Source organism: Bemisia tabaci, chromosome 7, assembly GCF_918797505.1.
Source record: "Bemisia tabaci chromosome 7, PGI_BMITA_v3".
Taxonomy (NCBI): Eukaryota; Metazoa; Arthropoda; class Insecta; order Hemiptera; family Aleyrodidae; genus Bemisia; species Bemisia tabaci.
In genome coordinates, this window is record NC_092799.1 from 28,107,352 (window position 1) to 28,127,036 (window position 19,685).

At 37.8% G+C, this 19,685-nt stretch overlaps 1 protein-coding gene across 5 annotated transcripts in view; it reads right to left on the reverse strand.

The window, feature by feature from the left end:
• Positions 1-9,861: 9,861 nt before the first annotated feature.
• The window catches only part of LOC140225122 (uncharacterized), a 33,653-nt gene continuing 23,829 nt past the window's right edge, over positions 9,862-19,685 (reverse strand). For 4 of the 5 annotated variants that reach the window (XM_072302773.1, XM_072302772.1, XM_072302770.1 and 1 more), the window contains 2 exons: positions 17,513-17,877; positions 9,862-11,343 (listed from right to left, as the gene is read on the reverse strand). In XM_072302773.1, coding sequence (XP_072158874.1) covers positions 17,527-17,877 — 351 coding nt within the window. In that variant the 3' untranslated portion in view covers positions 9,862-11,343; positions 17,513-17,526. Of the gene's footprint in view, positions 11,344-15,632; positions 16,607-17,512; positions 17,878-19,685 lie in introns of those variants that run through there. The other variant, XM_072302771.1, reaches the window with a different exon arrangement.

Genomic DNA, 19,685 nt, shown 5'->3' on the forward strand with positions numbered 1-19,685 from the left:
TTCTCTAAGAGTCAAATGCTACCCCCCTCCCCCTCCCAAAAAAATCATGGTCTCCGAGCCCTCTTAATTTTACCCTCTCGACCTGGAAAATTGAGTGACTCGTAACTTTTTATACACAGTATAGTCAATATCAACTTATTTAATATATTTTTTCTATTTTTTTTTATAAAATTCACTTAGCAGCACTTAGCTTTCTTCTGATTATTTCTCTTTTCAGAAGTGATTACTATTTTTAATTTCTTATTAAAACAGTCTTCAATTTACAATTAAGAACGGAGTGAAACTAACCTTCCCCCTTCCTTAGAATCTAGAGAGAGAGGACTGGAAAGAAAAAAAACTAAAAACATTACATTTATTTTATATACAGCAAAAGGTGAGCAAATATCATTCCGTCGCTCACGTCACCAGCACTTCTTGGCAGATATTCCGACGGATAAACTCAACAACGTGATGTTTACACTGTAACAACATCCAGATAAAACTATTCGTACTACATGGATGTGTGTAATGCATATGCACAAAAATGAAGGAGCCTCTACGCTCTGGTAAAAATTAGCAGTAGGAGCTGCGTATCAAAATACCATAGGAATTCTTATAGCCGGCTAAAGAAGGCGATAGAAAATCATACAGCTGGCTGTAGAAAGCGGAGCAAATCATGTAACCGGGCTATCGTTCCCATCGCCGGGCTTTACACTTTATCGTCATCGGCTATAAAAGGCTATAAGAAATTGTGTAGAAATTCGTGTGCTTTGGAAATCATTAAGTTTGATACAGAACCACCATAATATTTACAAAAGACACATTATATTTTCCTTTAATACATTTTTTTTTTTCAAATTAAAATGAGAATATCCTTACAGGATGTGCAAACATTTCAAAATCATGAGTTGAACAACGCTAACTCCGCGAGATTATATATTGGAGCCTAACACAGAGCGGAGCGGCGCGGCGTGCTGCCAGCGATAAGCGCGCACTAGCGCCTACAAACCTAACAGTGATACTTCACGCATTGCGCAATGCGTGAAGTATCCCTGTTAGGTTTGTAGGCGCTAATGCGCTTTTCGCGCTGGCTGCCCGCCCGCCGCGCCGCAGCGTGCCACGGCGCTTGAAGCAACTATTTCACACCAGAGGTATTGCACAGTGTCATACGAAATTGAAGGCGCTCCATCATATTAGGAATGGCAGGCATCCTTCAAAAGTACGGAACTTTCCGCGCAAAATAAATCAAGATACTACGGCCCAGAAATAGAGCGGTACAGTCCAAAAACTCACTAAGTCCTAGCATTCGTAATTAGTAACATTTAGCTTACACGTTATCGCCTGGCTGTTGCTTAATCGTCATCGGCTATAAAAGGCTATAAGAAATTGTGCAGCCGGCTATAGAAGCTATTGAAAATCTAACAGCCGGCTTTAGGTCTATGGTGTTTTGGAACACAGATTCTACCGCCAATTTTTACCAGGGATACAGCCGGGCTTTATTTCCTATCAATGGACTGTGCAGTTTATCGCTTGGCTGCGTAGCTTTATCGCCATTGGTTATAAAATGATATAAAAAATCGTATTGCTGGCTACAGAAGCTATAAGAAATCTTATAGCCGGCTGTAGGTCAATGGTATTTTGGAACGCAGATCCTACTGCCAATTTTTGCCTGCGGACTGTTTATTTAAACTGATGGACAAAGCAATAGACAAAGAACACACAGGGAGTATGGAACGATCCTGTTGGTTGAAATGGTTGGTTCCCAATGCTTAGTTACATAGTCACCTCCTTCATCCTGTCAGAATTTAGGATTCTTTCGTGTTTAAACAACGAGGCCAAATTGTACCCAACACTTGGAAAAATGATGAAAAGGTTTCAATAAAAAAATACAGTGTTATTAAGTCGTAAACTTACGAGTGGTTTCACGATTAGTTTTGTCGCCGTAACAGACAACACATTTTTCGATCATATTTCTGGTAGAAATGATAATCACTCGACTTTTTTCGCATTAATCTTCAAAGGATCACGTATCATAACGCTTATTTCTATTGATTTATTGCTCTACTTCTCAATTACTATTATGTAAATTCCGAAAATGTGCTATCTGTTACGCGGTAAAAAGTCAGCGTAACAGACAGCACATTTTCGGTCATTTATAAATGTATTAAAATTGAAAAGTAGAGCGATAAATCTTTGAAAAGCCTTATAACACGTGTGTAACCCTGTGTAGATAAATATAAAAAAATTCGTGTGATTATCATCACTACTAAAAATATGACCGAAAAATGAGTTGTCTGTTACGGCGACCAAACTATTTCAGTTATCGTGAAACCACCTTTACACCGTCGGGTTCATTTTTGATGAAATCTCTGACACTAAAGAACTTTTAGGAAATTTGACTTTGTTACGGGTGTTTTCGCAACAGTGGCGAGGCGTGGATGGTCGATTATCCATATTTCCTCCTGTTCGTTGCGAACACCCTGTATATCGATCATTTTCCATAAGTTTGAATGACATATCAATCGATACATCGCAAAAGCACGCCACGCCACTGTTTTGCGACTACATAATCGGTACAGTCGTGTAGATATTATTTTTATCACGATCTTCCTGTTGCGCATGTTTGTATCCAGATTTCACACCTCAGTGTGAGCTAATGAGTTTCTTCTTAATGAAGCCGAATTCAAGAGAGGATTGAATCCCAAATATACAACATGCGTAATTAACAAATGTGCGTGTTTTCCATTGGCATTTGGATTTCTCAAAAATCCAGGCATTCTGAAAACTGCAGTGCTGTACATTTCGAGAGCTAAGGTCGTAAGGGAAGGAGGCAAAGACTTTACAGCAAAAAATAAATATCCTCGGGTAGTATTTCAGAATTTAGTAAATTCAGAACATAGGAACCACTCTCAGTGACGGAAAAGTTCTGCGGTGAAATACACCAGGAGGTATGTTTAACGTCAGTGTGGGAGAGTGATATGATAATGGCCTTTTTAAACTCGGTATGAGTCTCGACCGGATTTTAAAGCGCTCAACTGATAGGGATAGCGCTTTTTGATTTTAACCTGCCTCCTGAATTCTAGTCCATTAGTGGCAATGAGTTCAAATGGCGCACCAATTCAACAACAAGATGGCGGAGAGGAGCCTAACTTATTTACCCTGGTAAATTGGCAGTATAATGTGTGTTCCAAAATACTATAGACCTAAGGCCGGCTGTAAGATTTCCAATAGCTTCTGTAGCCGGCTGTACAATTTCTTACAGCCATTTGTAGCCGATAGCGATTAAGCAACAGCCAGACGATAAAGTTTATGTTAAACGTTATTAAATACGGATACTAGGACTTAGTTAGTTTTTGGACTACCGCTCTCTTTTTGTGCGGTAGTATCTTGATTTATTTTGCGAGGAAAGCTCCGTACTTTTGAAGGATGCCTGTCATTCTTAATATGCTGGAGCGCCTTCAATTCCTCATGATACTGTACAATACCTCTGGTGTGAAATAGTTGCTTCAGACGCCGTGGCACGCTGCGGCGCGGCGGGCCGGCAGAGAGCGCGAAACACGCATCGGCGCCTACAAACCCAACAGGGATACTTCCGCATTGCGCAATGCGTGAAGTATCCCTGTTAGGTTTGTAGGTGCCAGTGCGTCGCCGCTCCGCTTTGTGTTAGGCTCTAATATTTAATCTCGCGGTGTCAGCGTTTTTCAACTCATGATTCTGAAATAATAATAATAATATAAATATAATAATAATATCTTTATTTGTTTTTTGGCTTGCACATGGCTTCTACAAATGCGTCGAATTTTTCTAAACAAGAAACAAGAATAAATATATATATATATATATAAAGACAATGATATCAACCTGTCCCCTTTAAAAAATCGTTGATTGAATATGGACATTCCTCAATTAGATAATGTCTGACCAGGGCATTGTGGCTTCGGGGCTCATCTTTAATTTTTTTCCTTATGTTTGATGGTAGTTTAGAGAAAAAGTTATGGCCTCGAGCCGCTGTTTTATTAATTTTTATGATTAGACTTTCTGTTCTGTTTCTGGTGTTGTGGTTGTGCACCACTCTCGATTCCTGTAGTTTCTTGTTGTTGTATAATTTCAAAGATGAGTATATGATCAATGCTGGAACAGTTAAGATTTGTAATTTTTTAAAATGTTCCTTGCAAGATTCTGTAGGCTTTAATTTAAGCATAGTTCTAATAGCTTTTTTTTGAGTTATGAATAATTTCTCGATCTTTTTATTATTGCAAGTTGACCAGGCATTGATACAATATAGTATGTGAGATAGGAAAAGAGAATGATACACTACCATTAACAGATTCATGTCGCAAAATCTTGATAGGACTCTCAACACAAAAATAGCGCCATGCAGCTTTTTACACATGATGTCAACATGGTCATTGAATTTAAGAGTATCATCTAACAAAATACCTAAATATTTTGCAGCGGCTACTCTTTCCATTTGCTCATCATCTAGTAGCACTTGGAAGTCCTTGATCAGTTCATTATTTACATTAAAGAGCAAAAATTTCGATTTACTCGTGTTTACATTAAAAAGGTTGATCTTACACCATTGGCTAAAATAACTCATGACAGTAAATGTATCAATTTCCAGATTTTCCAGTATGATATTGCTTAGAATTATGAGGATGTCATCAGCGAACAATAGAAGGTCAAAAAATGATTTTAAGAGAGATTTAACTTTTACTTTTAAAAATATAGCTAAATCATTAATGAACAGAATAAATAGTAGTGGCCCTATCATTGATCCTTGCGCGATGCCTCCATAGATCATTCTACTTATTGAGTTATATTTCTTATTGCTTTTCCTCATATGGACATATTGTTTTCTTTGTGACATAAAGCTTTTTATCCATTTAAGAGCTTCTTTTCCAAATCCCATCTTTTTTAGTTTGAACATTAGGATATCATGATTTACCGAATCAAATGCTTTACTTATGTCTATAGCGATTACAACAACAGGGTTTTTTTTCTTTGTGCTGATGATTGCTTCATAGCATCTAAGTATGGCCGCTTCAGTACTTAGTTTCTCCCTGAATCCATACTGATTATCACAGAGTAAATTATTTATTTTAAGGAATTTATTAATTTGCTGTACTACGGACATCTCATAAATTTTTGAGATTGGCGATACAATTGATAATGGTCTGTAGTTTCCTGGGTTGGTGGGATCACTGTCTTTCCACAGAGGTATTACTTTGATTTCTTTCAGGCAATCTGGGAATTCGCATTCTATGATTGAGTGGTTAATGTACTTGGTTAAGAGTGGGCTTATTTCGTACTTTATTAGTTTTAGAAAATAGTTGCTAATACCTTCATGGCTTTCAGATTTTTTATTTTTTAGCTTATCGATTGACTTTTCTACTTCTTCCACTGTGATTGGATTGATATAAAGTACATTGTCATGCGATTTTAAATAGTCAAAGTTATTAAAGTCAATTTTAATGTTGGAGTTCCTATTTAGAATAGCAACAAAGTGATCATTTAGTACTTCTGTGATTTGCTCTATACCAATTACAACTTTTCCCTTGTAATATAGTTCATCAATCGTACATGCTTTGTATTTTGAGGATTTATTAGAATTTACAATGTTCCAGGTAGTTTTAGAAATATTTGTAGAATTTTTTAGTATGTTTGTTACCTTATTTGATTTCTCGTTTAATATCATTAACTTGTAGGCACGCTTCTGTTCTTTGAGTTTATTTTTGAGCTCAGCATATTTTTCATTTTGGAAATTTTGAACGTTTTTTGTGATTTTCCTTAAATTTTTCATTTCTTCCGTAATTTCTTTAACAATTCTATAGTGATTGGCTCTAATATTTGGTTTGATTACATTATTTAACGTTGTTGGCGCTTTCTTGAATTTGGAGGGAAAATACAGATTGTGTTGATAAGAAATTCTTTGAATAAATGAATTAATATCTTCATTTGTTCTGCTTTTACTTAGATCTATTAGATTTGCTCTGAACATGTGTATGTTCTCATTATATTTTCTCACAAAATATCCTCTATTTTCTTTTTTTCTGCATCCTAAATCTTTTAATACATTGAGTTCAATTCCATAATGGTCAGATAATGCGCTGTCCACTACTTCAATTTTAAAATCTTTCCTCTGTAAATTAGTGAATAGGTTGTCAATCAGAGTGCTCGTTGATTCAGTTACTCTTGTGGGTATGAAAACTTGCTGTCGTAAGTTATTTTCTATCATTGTATTTATTAATGATTTCGAATTATGATCATCAACGAGTAAGTCAATGTTGAAATCTCCTACTACTATTGTTTTAACATTTGGATCTACAAGGGTTAGCAATTCAGTTAACTTTTCGAAAAATACTGTTAAGTTTCCATTTGGGGACCTATATATTACAATTATGCACAATTTAAATTTGAGACCCTTCACAATGCAAGATGTAATTTCTATGTCCATTTCGTTTGTACATTTGGCCGACCATTTACTTTCTATTTCAATTCTTAGTTCTTCTTTAGCAAGAATTAATGCACCTCCACTTTTGTGTTTAGTTCTGCAATAATTAGATACAATTCTATAGTTATCACTAATTTTTAATTGCGCTATTTCATGTGACTTTAGTCCATGCTCAACAAGACATAGGATGTCAGGGTTAATCTCTTGTAGGAAGTCATTTAATAGATCGATTTTATTTGAAATATATTGGGTATTTTGATAGTACAGTTTAAGGTGAGCGCCCTCTGTTTTTGTGTAATTCAAGCTCTTATTTGAATCAGCTACATCCATTTGTGTAGTTTCGTCATTAAGCTCTAGTTTAAAGATTTTGTGACCAAAGTTTCTAGTACCCTGTCATGGATTAGTTTAACAATTTCTTGCTTACCCCTGGTATTCAAGTGAAGTCCTCGGAAAGTAAAATGGCTGCGACTAAGATAGTCAAAGTCAATTTCTGACACATGATTATACATTTTTGTTGCTCTTAATATGAGCTGGTCGTAAAATCTTTTAAAAGTAATTGCTACATAATTGGGAACATCGAACCTATGAAATAGTTTAGGAATTACAAGATTTGTATGGGAAGTGAGGCGTGCTGCTTTACACAATTCAGTAAACAAGTCATATTTAGGGCTTTCATAATGATAAAATAAGTCATTAGAACCAGCGATTACAAATACAAAATCATTCTTCGTGAAGCCCTTGGTTAAATTTCCAATGTCTTCAATGACATTTTTGAAAAGGGCATTTGGTTTAAAAATTGAATGAGTTTCAAAGTGTTGATTACTTCCTAGTCTATTTTTTAGCATTTGAGCTAAATTTCTACCGTGTGAATCAGAAAGAATCAAGACTTTTTTCTTCGACTTTTGGCAGCTATTAGAACTAAAATTGGGATTAAGATCATCTTTTAAAACTATATTTTCTCCGTCATAATGAGGAAGTGTAACTCCAGACTGGGTGGATAGTTCAAAACAATTTGTGGTGGATACACTGTTAGGACTAAAGTTACCATTTGTGAGGCTATCAGCTAAGATTGCATTTTTTGTAATTAGTTTTTTGATTCTAGTATTTAACTCTCTGATTTCCTCTTCAAGTTTTTGGGTCAATACTTCCTTATTCAGAATATCTTTTTTCAATTCATCAACTTTCTCATTTAATACCTTTATTTCATTACCTAATTTTTTGTTTATTTTTGTAATGCAATTATTATTATTTCTAAGGGTACAATTGTTTTCAATCAAGGAGTCGCGCTGGCATTGTAGATCCAGTTCCGGATCCGTCTGAACGCCTGTCGTAGCATAATTTGGAGAGTCAGCGTTTGCCCGGGTGTCAGTGGGAGAGGCATTTTTCTTCTTAGGTTTTGCTGTTTTCGTTGATTTTGTGGTGGAAATTTTCTCTGCATGGTTTGGCATCATAGTAGAGATGTGTGGTTGGATCTCGGCCTTATTTATTGATGAGCGACTATGGACGCTATTAGTGGCGACGTCATCATAGGGATTCTCCATTATATCGAATTGGATCCAAACAATAACATTGGCATAACCTCTTTCAATGCTACCAATGCGAAAAAATCGATAAATATCGCTTTTCTGTGACGTTGCACTAATAGCGTCTATTTGAGCCGACAGGAGACTGCCGCATTGCCTTGACTGTTATCTTTGTCCTAGAGCTGATTTTTGGAGTCTTGTTTGGGTTCGGTTGAGACAATTGCATTGACGGTGGCGAGCTCAAACGGGAGAGTTGGTTGCTGTTTGTGGATCTCAGAGCGTACTGATTCTCGGTGGATTGCGCTGGTGGATGTGGCGCTCCGGTCGCCGCTAGGATGCTGGTCACACGAGACCGGACCATTTTGCCTCTTGTTAGTTCTATGATACGCAGCTGATTTCAAGGTCAAATTTTTGACAGTTGATCGGCAACACAGTGTAGAGCGAGGAAGCTTTAGGACAACATTTTGAGGTTAGGTTGCCGATAACACTTAGGGACAAAAAATTCACAGTCAGCTGCCGATAAAATGCCAAAAACGATCACTTAGAACAAGCAAAAAACTTAGCACTTTTATATGAAAGAAGTAAAAACACAAGAAATTGACTCAGTTAATTGTTCAAATAAAGTTGTCAGGAGAGTAACAAAACACTTGCTATCGGCATTCAGCCATCTTGGAAAAAAAAAAAAAAAAAAAAAAAAAAAAAAAAAAAAAAAAAAAAATGTTTGCACACTCTGTATGGATTATTCTCATTTTAATTGATGAAAAATAAATATGTTTTAAAGGAAAATATAATGTGTGTTTTGTAAATATTAAGGTAGTTCCGTATCAAACTTAATGATTTCCAAAGCAAACGAATTTCTACACAATTTCTTATAGCCTTTTATAGCCGATGGCGATAAAGTGTGAAGCCCAGCAGTAGGAACTGTAGCCCAACTGCATACTTTTTTATAGCTTCGTATAGCCCGGCCATATGATTTGTTCAGCTTTCTACAGCCAGCTATATGATTTTCAATAGCCTTCTTTAGTCGGCTATAAGAACTCCTATGGTATTTTGAAACGCAGCTCCTATCGCCAATTTTTACCAGGGTAGAATAGATTCATCTGTGATACCGTTATTCAATGTTTCTGATTTCAAAGCACGGAGGACGATAATCTTTTTTTTTTTTTTTTTTAATTAACTTTTTAAGCGGTAGTATAGTTTTCTCAAAATTGACGGTTGAAATTTTGGTGAGCGAGTTCTTTTACAATGGTGCTCAGCTCATCCTCTCCAAGGAATTTAAAAACGCGCCTAGAAAACACCTGAGCGCTTCGCCAATACAAACGTATAGAGCTTCCCGCTTGTTTTGAGCTTGTTGCGAGTTCGAGAGGAAGTTAGTGGTGCAATCATCTTCAAAGTAAAATTTTACACTAGAAAAGTATTTAGATTGTAAATCCCTAAGGCACGCAAGAGTTCCATTCGAAACATTCATTGAATGTATAGATCTTATGTTTCGGTTCAGTGTTTGGATTCGATGTTTAGATACAGGGTTATTCAAAAATCACACACCACTGGCCATAACTTTAGTTCTAATTTCGATATCGATTAGCGGTTTCAGAAGTTTTTCTTCATATCGAGGGGTAAACTTTTTTGGATACTTTCCAGTTTTTGATCCCCTCGGGGGGAGGGGGCGGGGGGCAGCTCAAAAATTTCAAATGGCCACCCCCCTCATGGCCAGTAGTGGTGCGTGACTTTTGAATAACCCTGTAAGTGGCATGATTGCAGATCAAAGAATCAAAACAAGAAATAAGGGAGAAAGTTTGATGAGACATTCACTCCTCTCGATCGTAATGCCATTTTACTCAAATATTTTAATGTTCGATTGAAAAGATGTTAAAGAGAAGAGAAATAAAAGAGTAGCAGATCATTGTTTTTAAAATAATATGTAATCGTAATGCACTCTCTAAGAACTATTCAATAAAACTCTCACTCTTTATAAAGACATTTTTAAAAAAATCAAGAAAAATTTACAATTTACACCATCGCACACTCAGTAAGACCTCTTCAAGTTATCCGAGGGAAACAATGATCCAATATGACTGGCAAAAATATTAGATGATCGGCTTGAAAAACTATGTCCCTTTCAGTCAGTAAATTAAAAACAATCAGTACTTTCGATGTGTCAGAGAAAATGGAAAAAAGAACAATCCTTGTATTTCGGTTTTATGGCTCCGTTTTTTGGAGAGGGGAAGGGGGATGCAACTGGCTTGTGCGTTCAGTACAAAATTGTTCTTAATTCCGCCATTTCAAGTCCTTCTCCTCTGGCCATGCCACTTCCACGTATCATTCATTCTTAAGCGAGGCAGATCTTTTTGATCCTCGTATTGGCATAGCCCTCGTTTTCATCCAAACTATTCATCTCGATCGAGGAAACAACCAAAACGAAAATTACATATACGAGCCAGATCCCACCTCCATCGAAAATTTCTTTCTTCTCTCCCTTTCCTTTCTACACTCTCACCTTTCTCTCCTTCTTAATTGTCGTCCCCTTCCCTCCCCTTTGCCCACAGCCTCCAACAGAACCGTAGAAAAAGCGACTTGGTTACATGAACGTAATGGTATATGCAGCCGATACACAACACCGTACTTACGGTTCATACAATCACCCTTTTTTAACAAATCAGTGATGTCCTACAAGGTTGTAGGCAGTGGTGAGGCGTTCATAATCGATTATCGATATTTCCCAACTTGAAACAGTGGTAAAGAATCGATTATCGAAGTGATCGTTGCTAATACTCTGTTTATCGATCCTTTTCCATAGTTTTAAATGGCAGATTAATCGATGTATCGCAAATCATGCTACGACGCCACTGATTGTAGGCTATACAAAGTAAAGGGTTGAGAGAGACAAATTTACTACAGTGCTAATGATTCTCAGTCATCGTGAATACTGATATCGCGGCTTGTAAGTGACGAAGTTAGTTCGGTCTGCCTCTGCTTTGAAAGTTCCAACCGTTCATTGACGTATTTTCGGGTGAGAAACTTTGTTTCGCCGCCATTCTGCGACTCTGACAACCTGTCGGGATGGATACAATGTTTAAGTTGATAGACGTAGCCTGGCTTGAGTTGTTTACACATCGTATAATTCCAGAACGAGCAACTCGAATGGTAGGGGAGGACGGTACATCTATAGCCTTCAGAACTTGGGCGGCAGTCTCCGGAGGTGATCCACTCACAATCCTCTGTCCTGAAGGAGGAATCGAGATCGATTAGAGCTCTGGCTGCAATTATACAACTATCTTGTGACTTCCTTGTACCGCGCCAGCTCACAGACAGATGGTGACACTGGTCGTTCAGAACCATTTCCTTCACGAGCTGTAACGCATGTCGTTGCAATTCTTCCGGACTCATCTGATCAAAACAAAAGATGCAAAAAGATTCGTTCAATGACTTGAAATTGGACGTGTTTCTGCCGGACAGAACTGTAGACGAGTGGGAGATATGGGGCGTGCTCTAGAAAGTTGCATAAGGGACAATGTTGAAGTGGACGTGATTATTCCTTTGGAAAAATGGAAAAGCGGGATTTTACATCAGGGTCGGACTGGCTCGCATCGGAGGGCGTAGACCCTTGGCTGGTTAAAGGGGCGTAATATGATATTTCCTGATGGGGCATCCCCTTCGTGGAGAGGGTTCAGAAAAGTTTGGCACAGCAGCACAAGTTTACGCTATTTTCAGGTTCAAAGTTTATTAATAGTACAGAGTAAAAATTGTAAAATTGAACGTATTGAAGTGACCGACAGACTTCTGAAATTAAAGAAAAAAAAGGGGGAAAAAAAAAAGCCACTAGACGGATCCAAGCACCATTATTTTCATAAGAACCGTGTCAGTACTGCGGTTTACACGAGCTTGAGACGTGGGTCTAAAAATCCATCCCAAAAAAGAATCAGGCAAGAACCTGAAAAAAGAAGAAAGAACGAGTTTCAACACAGCCGACGACAAGAAAGACGTATTCGGGCCTCTTTTTTAACTTTTCTCCCGAATCTGAGCGACACCTCATTGGCAGCATAGCAGGGTATTGAGAACTCACGCTTCGCGTCATCGCGCCTTCAATTTTTCAGATGCAGCACGGACGTCCATCAAGTACGAATAGTTGTATCTCTGCGCCGTCGTTAGCGCACATCCTTTCCCTTCTTCTATTTCCATGTTGTGTTTGTTTCCGTTTGTCTTATTTGTAATGTTGCTTTAAACTAGAGCAGAGCATTGCGAGTTCACGACTCACGCTATCGCGTCTTACATTTTTCATATGCAATGTGGACATCCATCTTGCGAGAATAGTTGTATCGCGTTTACACTTTAGATGTCTCTTACTTTTGAATTTCGAAATAAATTAAGGTTAAGTTTGCCCGAGATATGCTAAGATATTTCCAAATCAATAGTCATTTTGAAAAGGAAGAAATATGTTTAAAGGTCTCTCAAGAGGTCTAAAAAGTGTGCGTATGTCTAAAAATTGAACCGGCTACAGCTTCTACGGGAATTACACATAGAGAATGAAGTAGGAGGATGATAAAGCGCCTGTATGTCAACAAAAAGGTGACAATTTCACAGAAAAGTGTTTACGCTTCAGAAAGTAGTTCTTGGACCTCTGTTCACTACTATGCGTAAAAACACCTCTCTTCACTCCTAACTCTCTCGTCTTCCGTTCATTTAAGAAATTTTCCGTGTATATTCTCGGTCATTATTTTTTTCTCTTCTTATTTTGCAGAGGGGCGCGTCAGAGGGGCGCGTATCTGCCAATGGCAGATTGGCCTTATGGCCAGTCCGAGCCTGTTTTACATTCTGTCAAATGGGACTGTGTGCTAACTGAAAGCGGCACTCCAAAACCGTGGGCGTGTTGCAACAGCATTTTGGGTAGGGCTCTTTTCTTTTTTTTTTTTTAATTAATAATTTTTTGTGAACTTCTTCAGCATGCAGAACGTTACACATCGTTACCAAATTAGAATACAAATTAAATTGCTAACAATCCCGAGTAGTTTACATTATTTTAAAATAGTTTGGACACGGCTCATGAGTTAAATGACGTCAACTTGAATCTCCTCGTCCCCTTCGTTGCAGCTGACGTCACTGGCGCTTTATGGTTCCCATTCATTCTCACAGCCTTTGACTAACGAGCACACTTCGTCCTTTCCACCTGTCTCTGGTTCCGTTTTGCAGAAATATGTCCAAGCAGAACCGGTAAAATTAGATAAATGGGTAATTGAACACGGAAAAATAAGAGGTGTAGGGGTGAAGTCCAAACTGTTCGATGATATGGACATTTGCAATTAATTAATTGTGGTAATGCCTCAAAATTGAGGTGGTATTCCGAATACCCGCATGTTGTAGTACTACCCTAATTAAATAGCCTGTTTAACTACGAGAAAGGTCTAGAGGAAGGAAGAGATAGGCGCGTTTTTCTTTTCAGTTTGTATTTGTAAATTCTCCTTGTTTTTATTTAAAGAAAAAAGTGAGGGGTAGGGTGCTATCCATATCATTTTGCCTTTTATTAATTCTGTAGCTTATTTCCAAATTCTTTGTAAATTTCTTACGTAAATGTATAATATGCCTTTAGTAGGAAGATAGAATTGTTTAGTCCCATGGGAATACTGGTTTGGGGTTAAAATATCGATTCTTAGTTTTCGGTTCTGTACACTTATCAGTGCTCTCAAGGACACTGAAAGTCGAAGTTTCAGGGCATCATCACAAAAGGCTCTTTGATGCCTTTCCTATTTTTTGTCGCGGAGTGTACTCTACAGATCTATCTTTCCTATTTTTAATGGCTTTTGTGGCTATTGATACGAAATAGTCCGTACATGGGCTCGCTCTATTAGATTTACTCTCAAGTGCTCGCGAAGCGTTGGAAGTAAATTGTCTCTAAGACTGATAATCGCACCGGTAAACTTTGACGGTAAAGGTTCCTTGGTAAAAATTGGCGATAGGAGCTGCGTTTCAAAATACCTTAGGAGTTCTTATAGCCGACTGAAGGAGGCGATAGAAAATCATATAGCTGGCTGTAGAAAGTGGAACAAATCATACGGCCGGGCTACACGAAGCGATAAAAAAATTATACAGCCGGGCTATAGTTCCTATCGCCGGCACACTTTATCGCCTGGCTGTTGCTTTTTCGCCATCGGCTATAAAAAATAAATAAATAAATAGGCTATAATAATAATAATATAAAAGGCTATAAGAAATTGTGTAGAAATTTGTGTGCTTTGTAAATCCTGCTGGGCTGTGTTAAGTTTGCACGGAATCACCTTAATATTTACAAAACGTACATTATATTTTCTTTTACTACATATTTTTTTTCATCAATTAAAATGAGAATAATCCATACAGAGGGTGCAAACATTTCAAAGTCATGAGTTGAAAAACGTTGACTCCACGAGATTAAATATTAGAGCCTAACACAAAGCGGAGCGGCGCGGCGTGCTGCCAGCGAACAAACCTAACAGGGATACTTCACGCATTGCGCAGTGCGTGAAGTATCCCTGTTGGGTTTGTAGGCGCCAATGGGCGTTTCGCGCTAGCGGCCCGCCTGTCGCTCCGCGCTGCAGCGTACCACGGCGCTTGAAGCAACTATTTCACACCAGAGGTATTGCACAGTATCATATGAAATTGAAGGCGCTCCAACATATTAGGAATGGCAGGCATCCCTCAAAAGTACGGAGCTTTCCTCGCAAAATAAATCAAGATACTACGGCTCAAAAAGAGAGCGGTAGTCCAAAAACTCACTAAGTCCTAGCATCCGTAATTAGTAACGTTTAGCATACACTTTATCGCCAGGCTGTTGCTTAATCGTCATCGGCTATAAAAGGCTATAAGAAATTATGTTGCCGGCTATAGGAGATATTGGAAATCTTTCAGCCGGCTGTAGGTCTATGGTATTTTGGAACACAGATTCTACTGCCAATTTATACCAGGGTTTTCTTGAATTCCTCTTTTTTTTTGTCCTCGAACTTGGAATTACTTTCTGATTGTCGATTTTTGGAATCTAAAATACATTTTCCCACCTAATGTCACAGAATCAACTCCTCTAAGCTATGGATAGGTACCCCATATTTTCCCCCGATTTGAGATTTATCAAATCCTGTTGCGTAACATTCGTTGGATTATTTCATAACTGTTTGTTAAAGGTAATTCAAAACGTAACTTTCGGGTCAATTCCAAAGCGTTTGACCCCCTGAGTTAGTCGTATATACTTGAAGCTGATAGTATGAAAATTTTAATTTAAAGTATTGTTAGGATCTATGGTATTGGGAAATGACCTATCGCGCGCGCATACACACACATTCGGAGGAACCCTCTAAACTGCGACATTGCCACTTGTGGCCATTTTTTTTTTAAAAAAGTGTTGCTCATCAAAGGTACGCCAGCAGCCATGGACTCGTAAAAAAACTGATTAAGGAAACAACAAATTACAGTAAACCCTCTTTAGAATCCTTTTAAAGTAAAATTTACGTTAAGTAAAACGAAATATTCAAATTAATGCTATTTTTATAGTGGTGTCTTTACATTTTCCTCAAACATTCTAAGTGTTCAAATATTGGAGTAGAGTTTTTTTTAACACATACCTAGAAAACTTAAATGCATTCGTAAATTTTAGCTAAAAAATTACCAAGGAACATTTCTTAGAACATATATTTCAAAGTTACTATTTTAAAACAAACATTTTTCAATAGATTTTATTTCAGTTGTTGTGTATGTTAAGTGCGTCTATTTTACAATGTCCTGATCTTTGCGCAAATGAACATGAAAATAATGGAATTTATTTTTACATTAGTCAGGATACTTACAACAAAATTACAACTGTTCAAAGTAACAAATAATAACTTCAGTATCAACTTACCTTAATTTTTTTTTCTAAACAGCGATTTATTCTCCACAGCATTCAAAAGTAATAATAGGATAGAAATTTTGATTATTACTTTGTTCATATCGAAATACGAGCTGATCCAGCACCTGAACTCGAATTCAAAATTGACGCGAAAGAAAACGGTTGTTGATTTGAGGCATACAAGGTGTACTCCACACAGATGAGCACTTAAGTTTCTCCTGACAAAAAGTATATAAAGGCGGCTTTTTGACTTTCGTTCTCTCGTTCTTTGTTTACTCCCGCCGATACTCCTGAATTTTACCAATTGCAAAGGTAGCTGTTCAAAATGACGATTAAAAATGAACAATTAACAGACTTTACCTCAATTTGAGTTCGCGAGTTTCCTTTAAATGATGTGGGAGTAAAGAAAGGATTCGATTTCTTAACCGCGGCTTTAAAGCTGTGAAATCAAAGTATGTGCGTGTCCTCCACTGATTTTCCGCGTTCATGAACTTCTAAAGTTTTCAGAAAAAGGCCAGTCGGATTGACAGCAATCCACGCGTGAAACTCTGATGACGTATAAGGATACGTAAAAAAGTCAAAGCTTGTCGATCAAATATACGTCATTTAGAGAGTTTAAACGCAGCAACCTCTTCTAACTTTAAAGGGTTGAATACGTCGCAATTAAGGTGACTTCGTCCCGAAGTTTGCGCGCGGTTGAACTGACGTTAAATATTTTGCATCGGTGAGGTGGTGAAGTGGGTATTGACACATATTGACTTTCTAGGTCCAAAAACAAAGTTATAGCCCTTGCGTATGAGCCTGGAGGATAAATCACAACAAGAAAGAAAAAAAAAAGAAGAAAAAAATCAAAATTCCGAGAAGAAGTAACATGATTTTACCACGAAAAAAGATCTCATTTCGCGCAAGCAATTGCGATCCCTACATCTAATGGAACGTATTATCATTTTTTATATTCTCGTGCGCAGTCTATCGTCAGCTAGGCACCCCAAAGTACTTTGGGGGGGGGGGGGGGTGTCTAATGGAGCCGACGTATTCCATCTAGTTTTTCCTGTTGATGCCAAAAATGATCTCACGTTTTTCCAGCGCATATTAGTTTCCCGGAAAGTCAATTTTTTTCAAAAAATAGTATTCCCCATGCTTAAAATGAGAAAGAAAAAAATACTTTTCTACCAGTACGGGATAATATCATTCAATGGGTCAGCCGCGCTGGTCTCAGAATTGTGCTTTTTTGCTAGATCATTGTAGATCACCTGAAAATAACCAGATCTGTCTAAACAGTAACTATATACACTCAATATTAACCGAGATATCGCGCTTTGAAAAATTCGGTTAAAGACGTCATCCACGGCGGTAGTGACATTCTTGGTTTCTTTCATTTTGCTTTCATCTGAACTTCACGTTTTAAATGTGTGTTTCACTAATCGGTGGAGGAAAGGTGGAAGAAACTAAGGTTTGCACTACCGTAGTGGATGACGTCATCCACCAAATCTTTCAATACGCGATCCCAGTGAATATTGAAAGTAGAAAATTGCTGTTTAAACAAATCTGATTATTTTTTGCTAATCTCCAGGAATCATCAAGCATCAAAACGCAAAGCGCAACGCACGTGCAAGTGACCCATTGGACTACAACCGGGCCTTAGATCTTTATCAATCAAACGGATCAAGTTGAGGAGGTAAAACCAAAAGTAATCCAACAAATCACCTGAATTTTACACCCTACGGTGCCAGCATTGAAGGTTTGATGCACTGCGAAAGCTGATAGATGTGATTTCTTTTCACGCCGTGTTTGTAGAAAACATTTTCTCGGAACAGGAGTTCCCACGCGTACGGGTGAACGGTGCATCTGTATCCGCCAGGCTGGGGACGGCAATTCCCTTGGGTGACCATCAGACATTTGTAGGTCTTGTAAGAATCAGGAAGGCTGATCAGGGCGGCCACCGCATCCCTGCATCTTTGGTTTGCCGTGTTCATACCTTTTATTGTTGCTTGCAGTGAAGGGTCTCTACACCAGTCGTTTCTAATCATTTCTTTCACTCTCTCGAGTCTCACCTCGTCCGGTTCACTCGTCTGAAGAAAACGAGAAAAAAAAATCTCGATTAAGACTTGTGAGATCACGATACAAAAGGAGTGCTATCGTGCGCAGTACGTGTTATCCAAAGAATATTTAAGAATATGAGCAGTAGAGAGTAAAGTAAAAAGTTGCTAACAAAGATGAAAATACCCTCTACTGAAAATGACAAGCAGGAGCAGGCAGAAAATCCTGCTGATAGTGGTTATAGCTCTGTACTGATATTGGCTGAATCTCTATTGATATTAGTTGATTCCGTTTTGAAAGTTGGTACTCCAGTTACATTTCTACTAATATTAAAAAGTTTAAGAATAAAATCTGTAGATCTTGTTGAATAAGACTGCCTTGATCTAATATTATATAACATTTTGAGCTGAAGCTTTGAAAAAAGGACTCCTATCTGAAACGGGCCCTAAAAATGTACGCACTTATCATTTTTCTAGGTAAACAATGGTAAACGTTCATTCTCGAAAATTTCTCGCTTCAATTTTTCCCCGATTTAAAAAGGGATTATTCGGACTTTAAGAGGTCAAGGTTGTTCGAAAGGTCTATTTACTCTTTAATGGTTGTCCATACATTTTTGTATTGTTTTTTCTTTTTTCTTGTTTGTTTATTCAATGTTTGCCTGGTATACTCAAGAGACACAACCAACTGATAACACATCATTTTACAAATGAAATTTTACGAAAGTCACATTGTATTCCATTCCTTAACACACAATTTGCGTGGTTCGCAGAGTTATTTGTTTAAAATTCACCGCGTACCCAGGCAGTTTTTCTTAGTAACCGCCGCGCCGGCAGGTTTGCTCGAAGAGAGACGTCAGGAAAGTTTACCTGAATGGGCCAAAAATCTTCAAATATTACAGACCTTTTTTCCCTTTCATTTTAAATTATTTAAGGCATTTGTTTTAGGAACACTAATAGATATAAACCGCGATTGAAATCCTGCGAGAAAAAAAATTTACGAGATTATTTTTTCACCGCAAAGTTTTTACACGTCTCCTCCTGCAAACAAACTTACTCTCGGTGATGGAGAAATTGCGCGCGGTAATGATACATTTAAAAAAGGCGGTATCGACTTCATAATTTGTGAGCTGGGGAGTTATACATGCATTTCATACATTTCGATGATGAAACTCCCAAAACCCGTTTCTCGGTCAGCGACGTAGCAGACTTCTTGTCATACTTTATTTTTTAAATAAAAAAATATTCAGCGTCACTTCTTACAAATTTCCGAGAATTTTCTCCTTTGTGCGAGGACAGTTCTGTGAAAATTACACGAAATGACGTTGATTTGTTCTTTTTAAAAAACATAAAATTGGAGCAGAGATTTTGAGACACCGCAAACGATATACTCGGTTGGGGAGTTTCAAAGTTGAGCGGACCGCTTGAATGGCTGTATCTCTCATGTGCAGCAGACTCTTTGTGTCCTTTGAGGCAAGAGAGACGATATAATAGAATGAAACTTTAAAAAAAGGGAAAGTATTGCATCCTAGAGTAGAAAAGGAAGGGCATTTTTATAAAATGCACCCCGAGCCCCTAAATTTTAAACTCATGCGTGCAAGTTTTCCCTTGGTGGTCGATTAGGATAACGTTGATTTCATTTTTCCTACCCGCGGAAAGATTGGATCGAGGATTTCTGGGGAAAAGCAAAACGACCAACAGTAACAACACGCAATGTGAGAACTGTGCATTGTGCAAATCTTAAAAAATAGACTGACATCGAAATCGTTCCAAGAACGAGTTTGCCACAAAATTAAATACCGCGTTAAAAAAATGAAGTCAACTCCTCTAAAGCGAAATGTCAA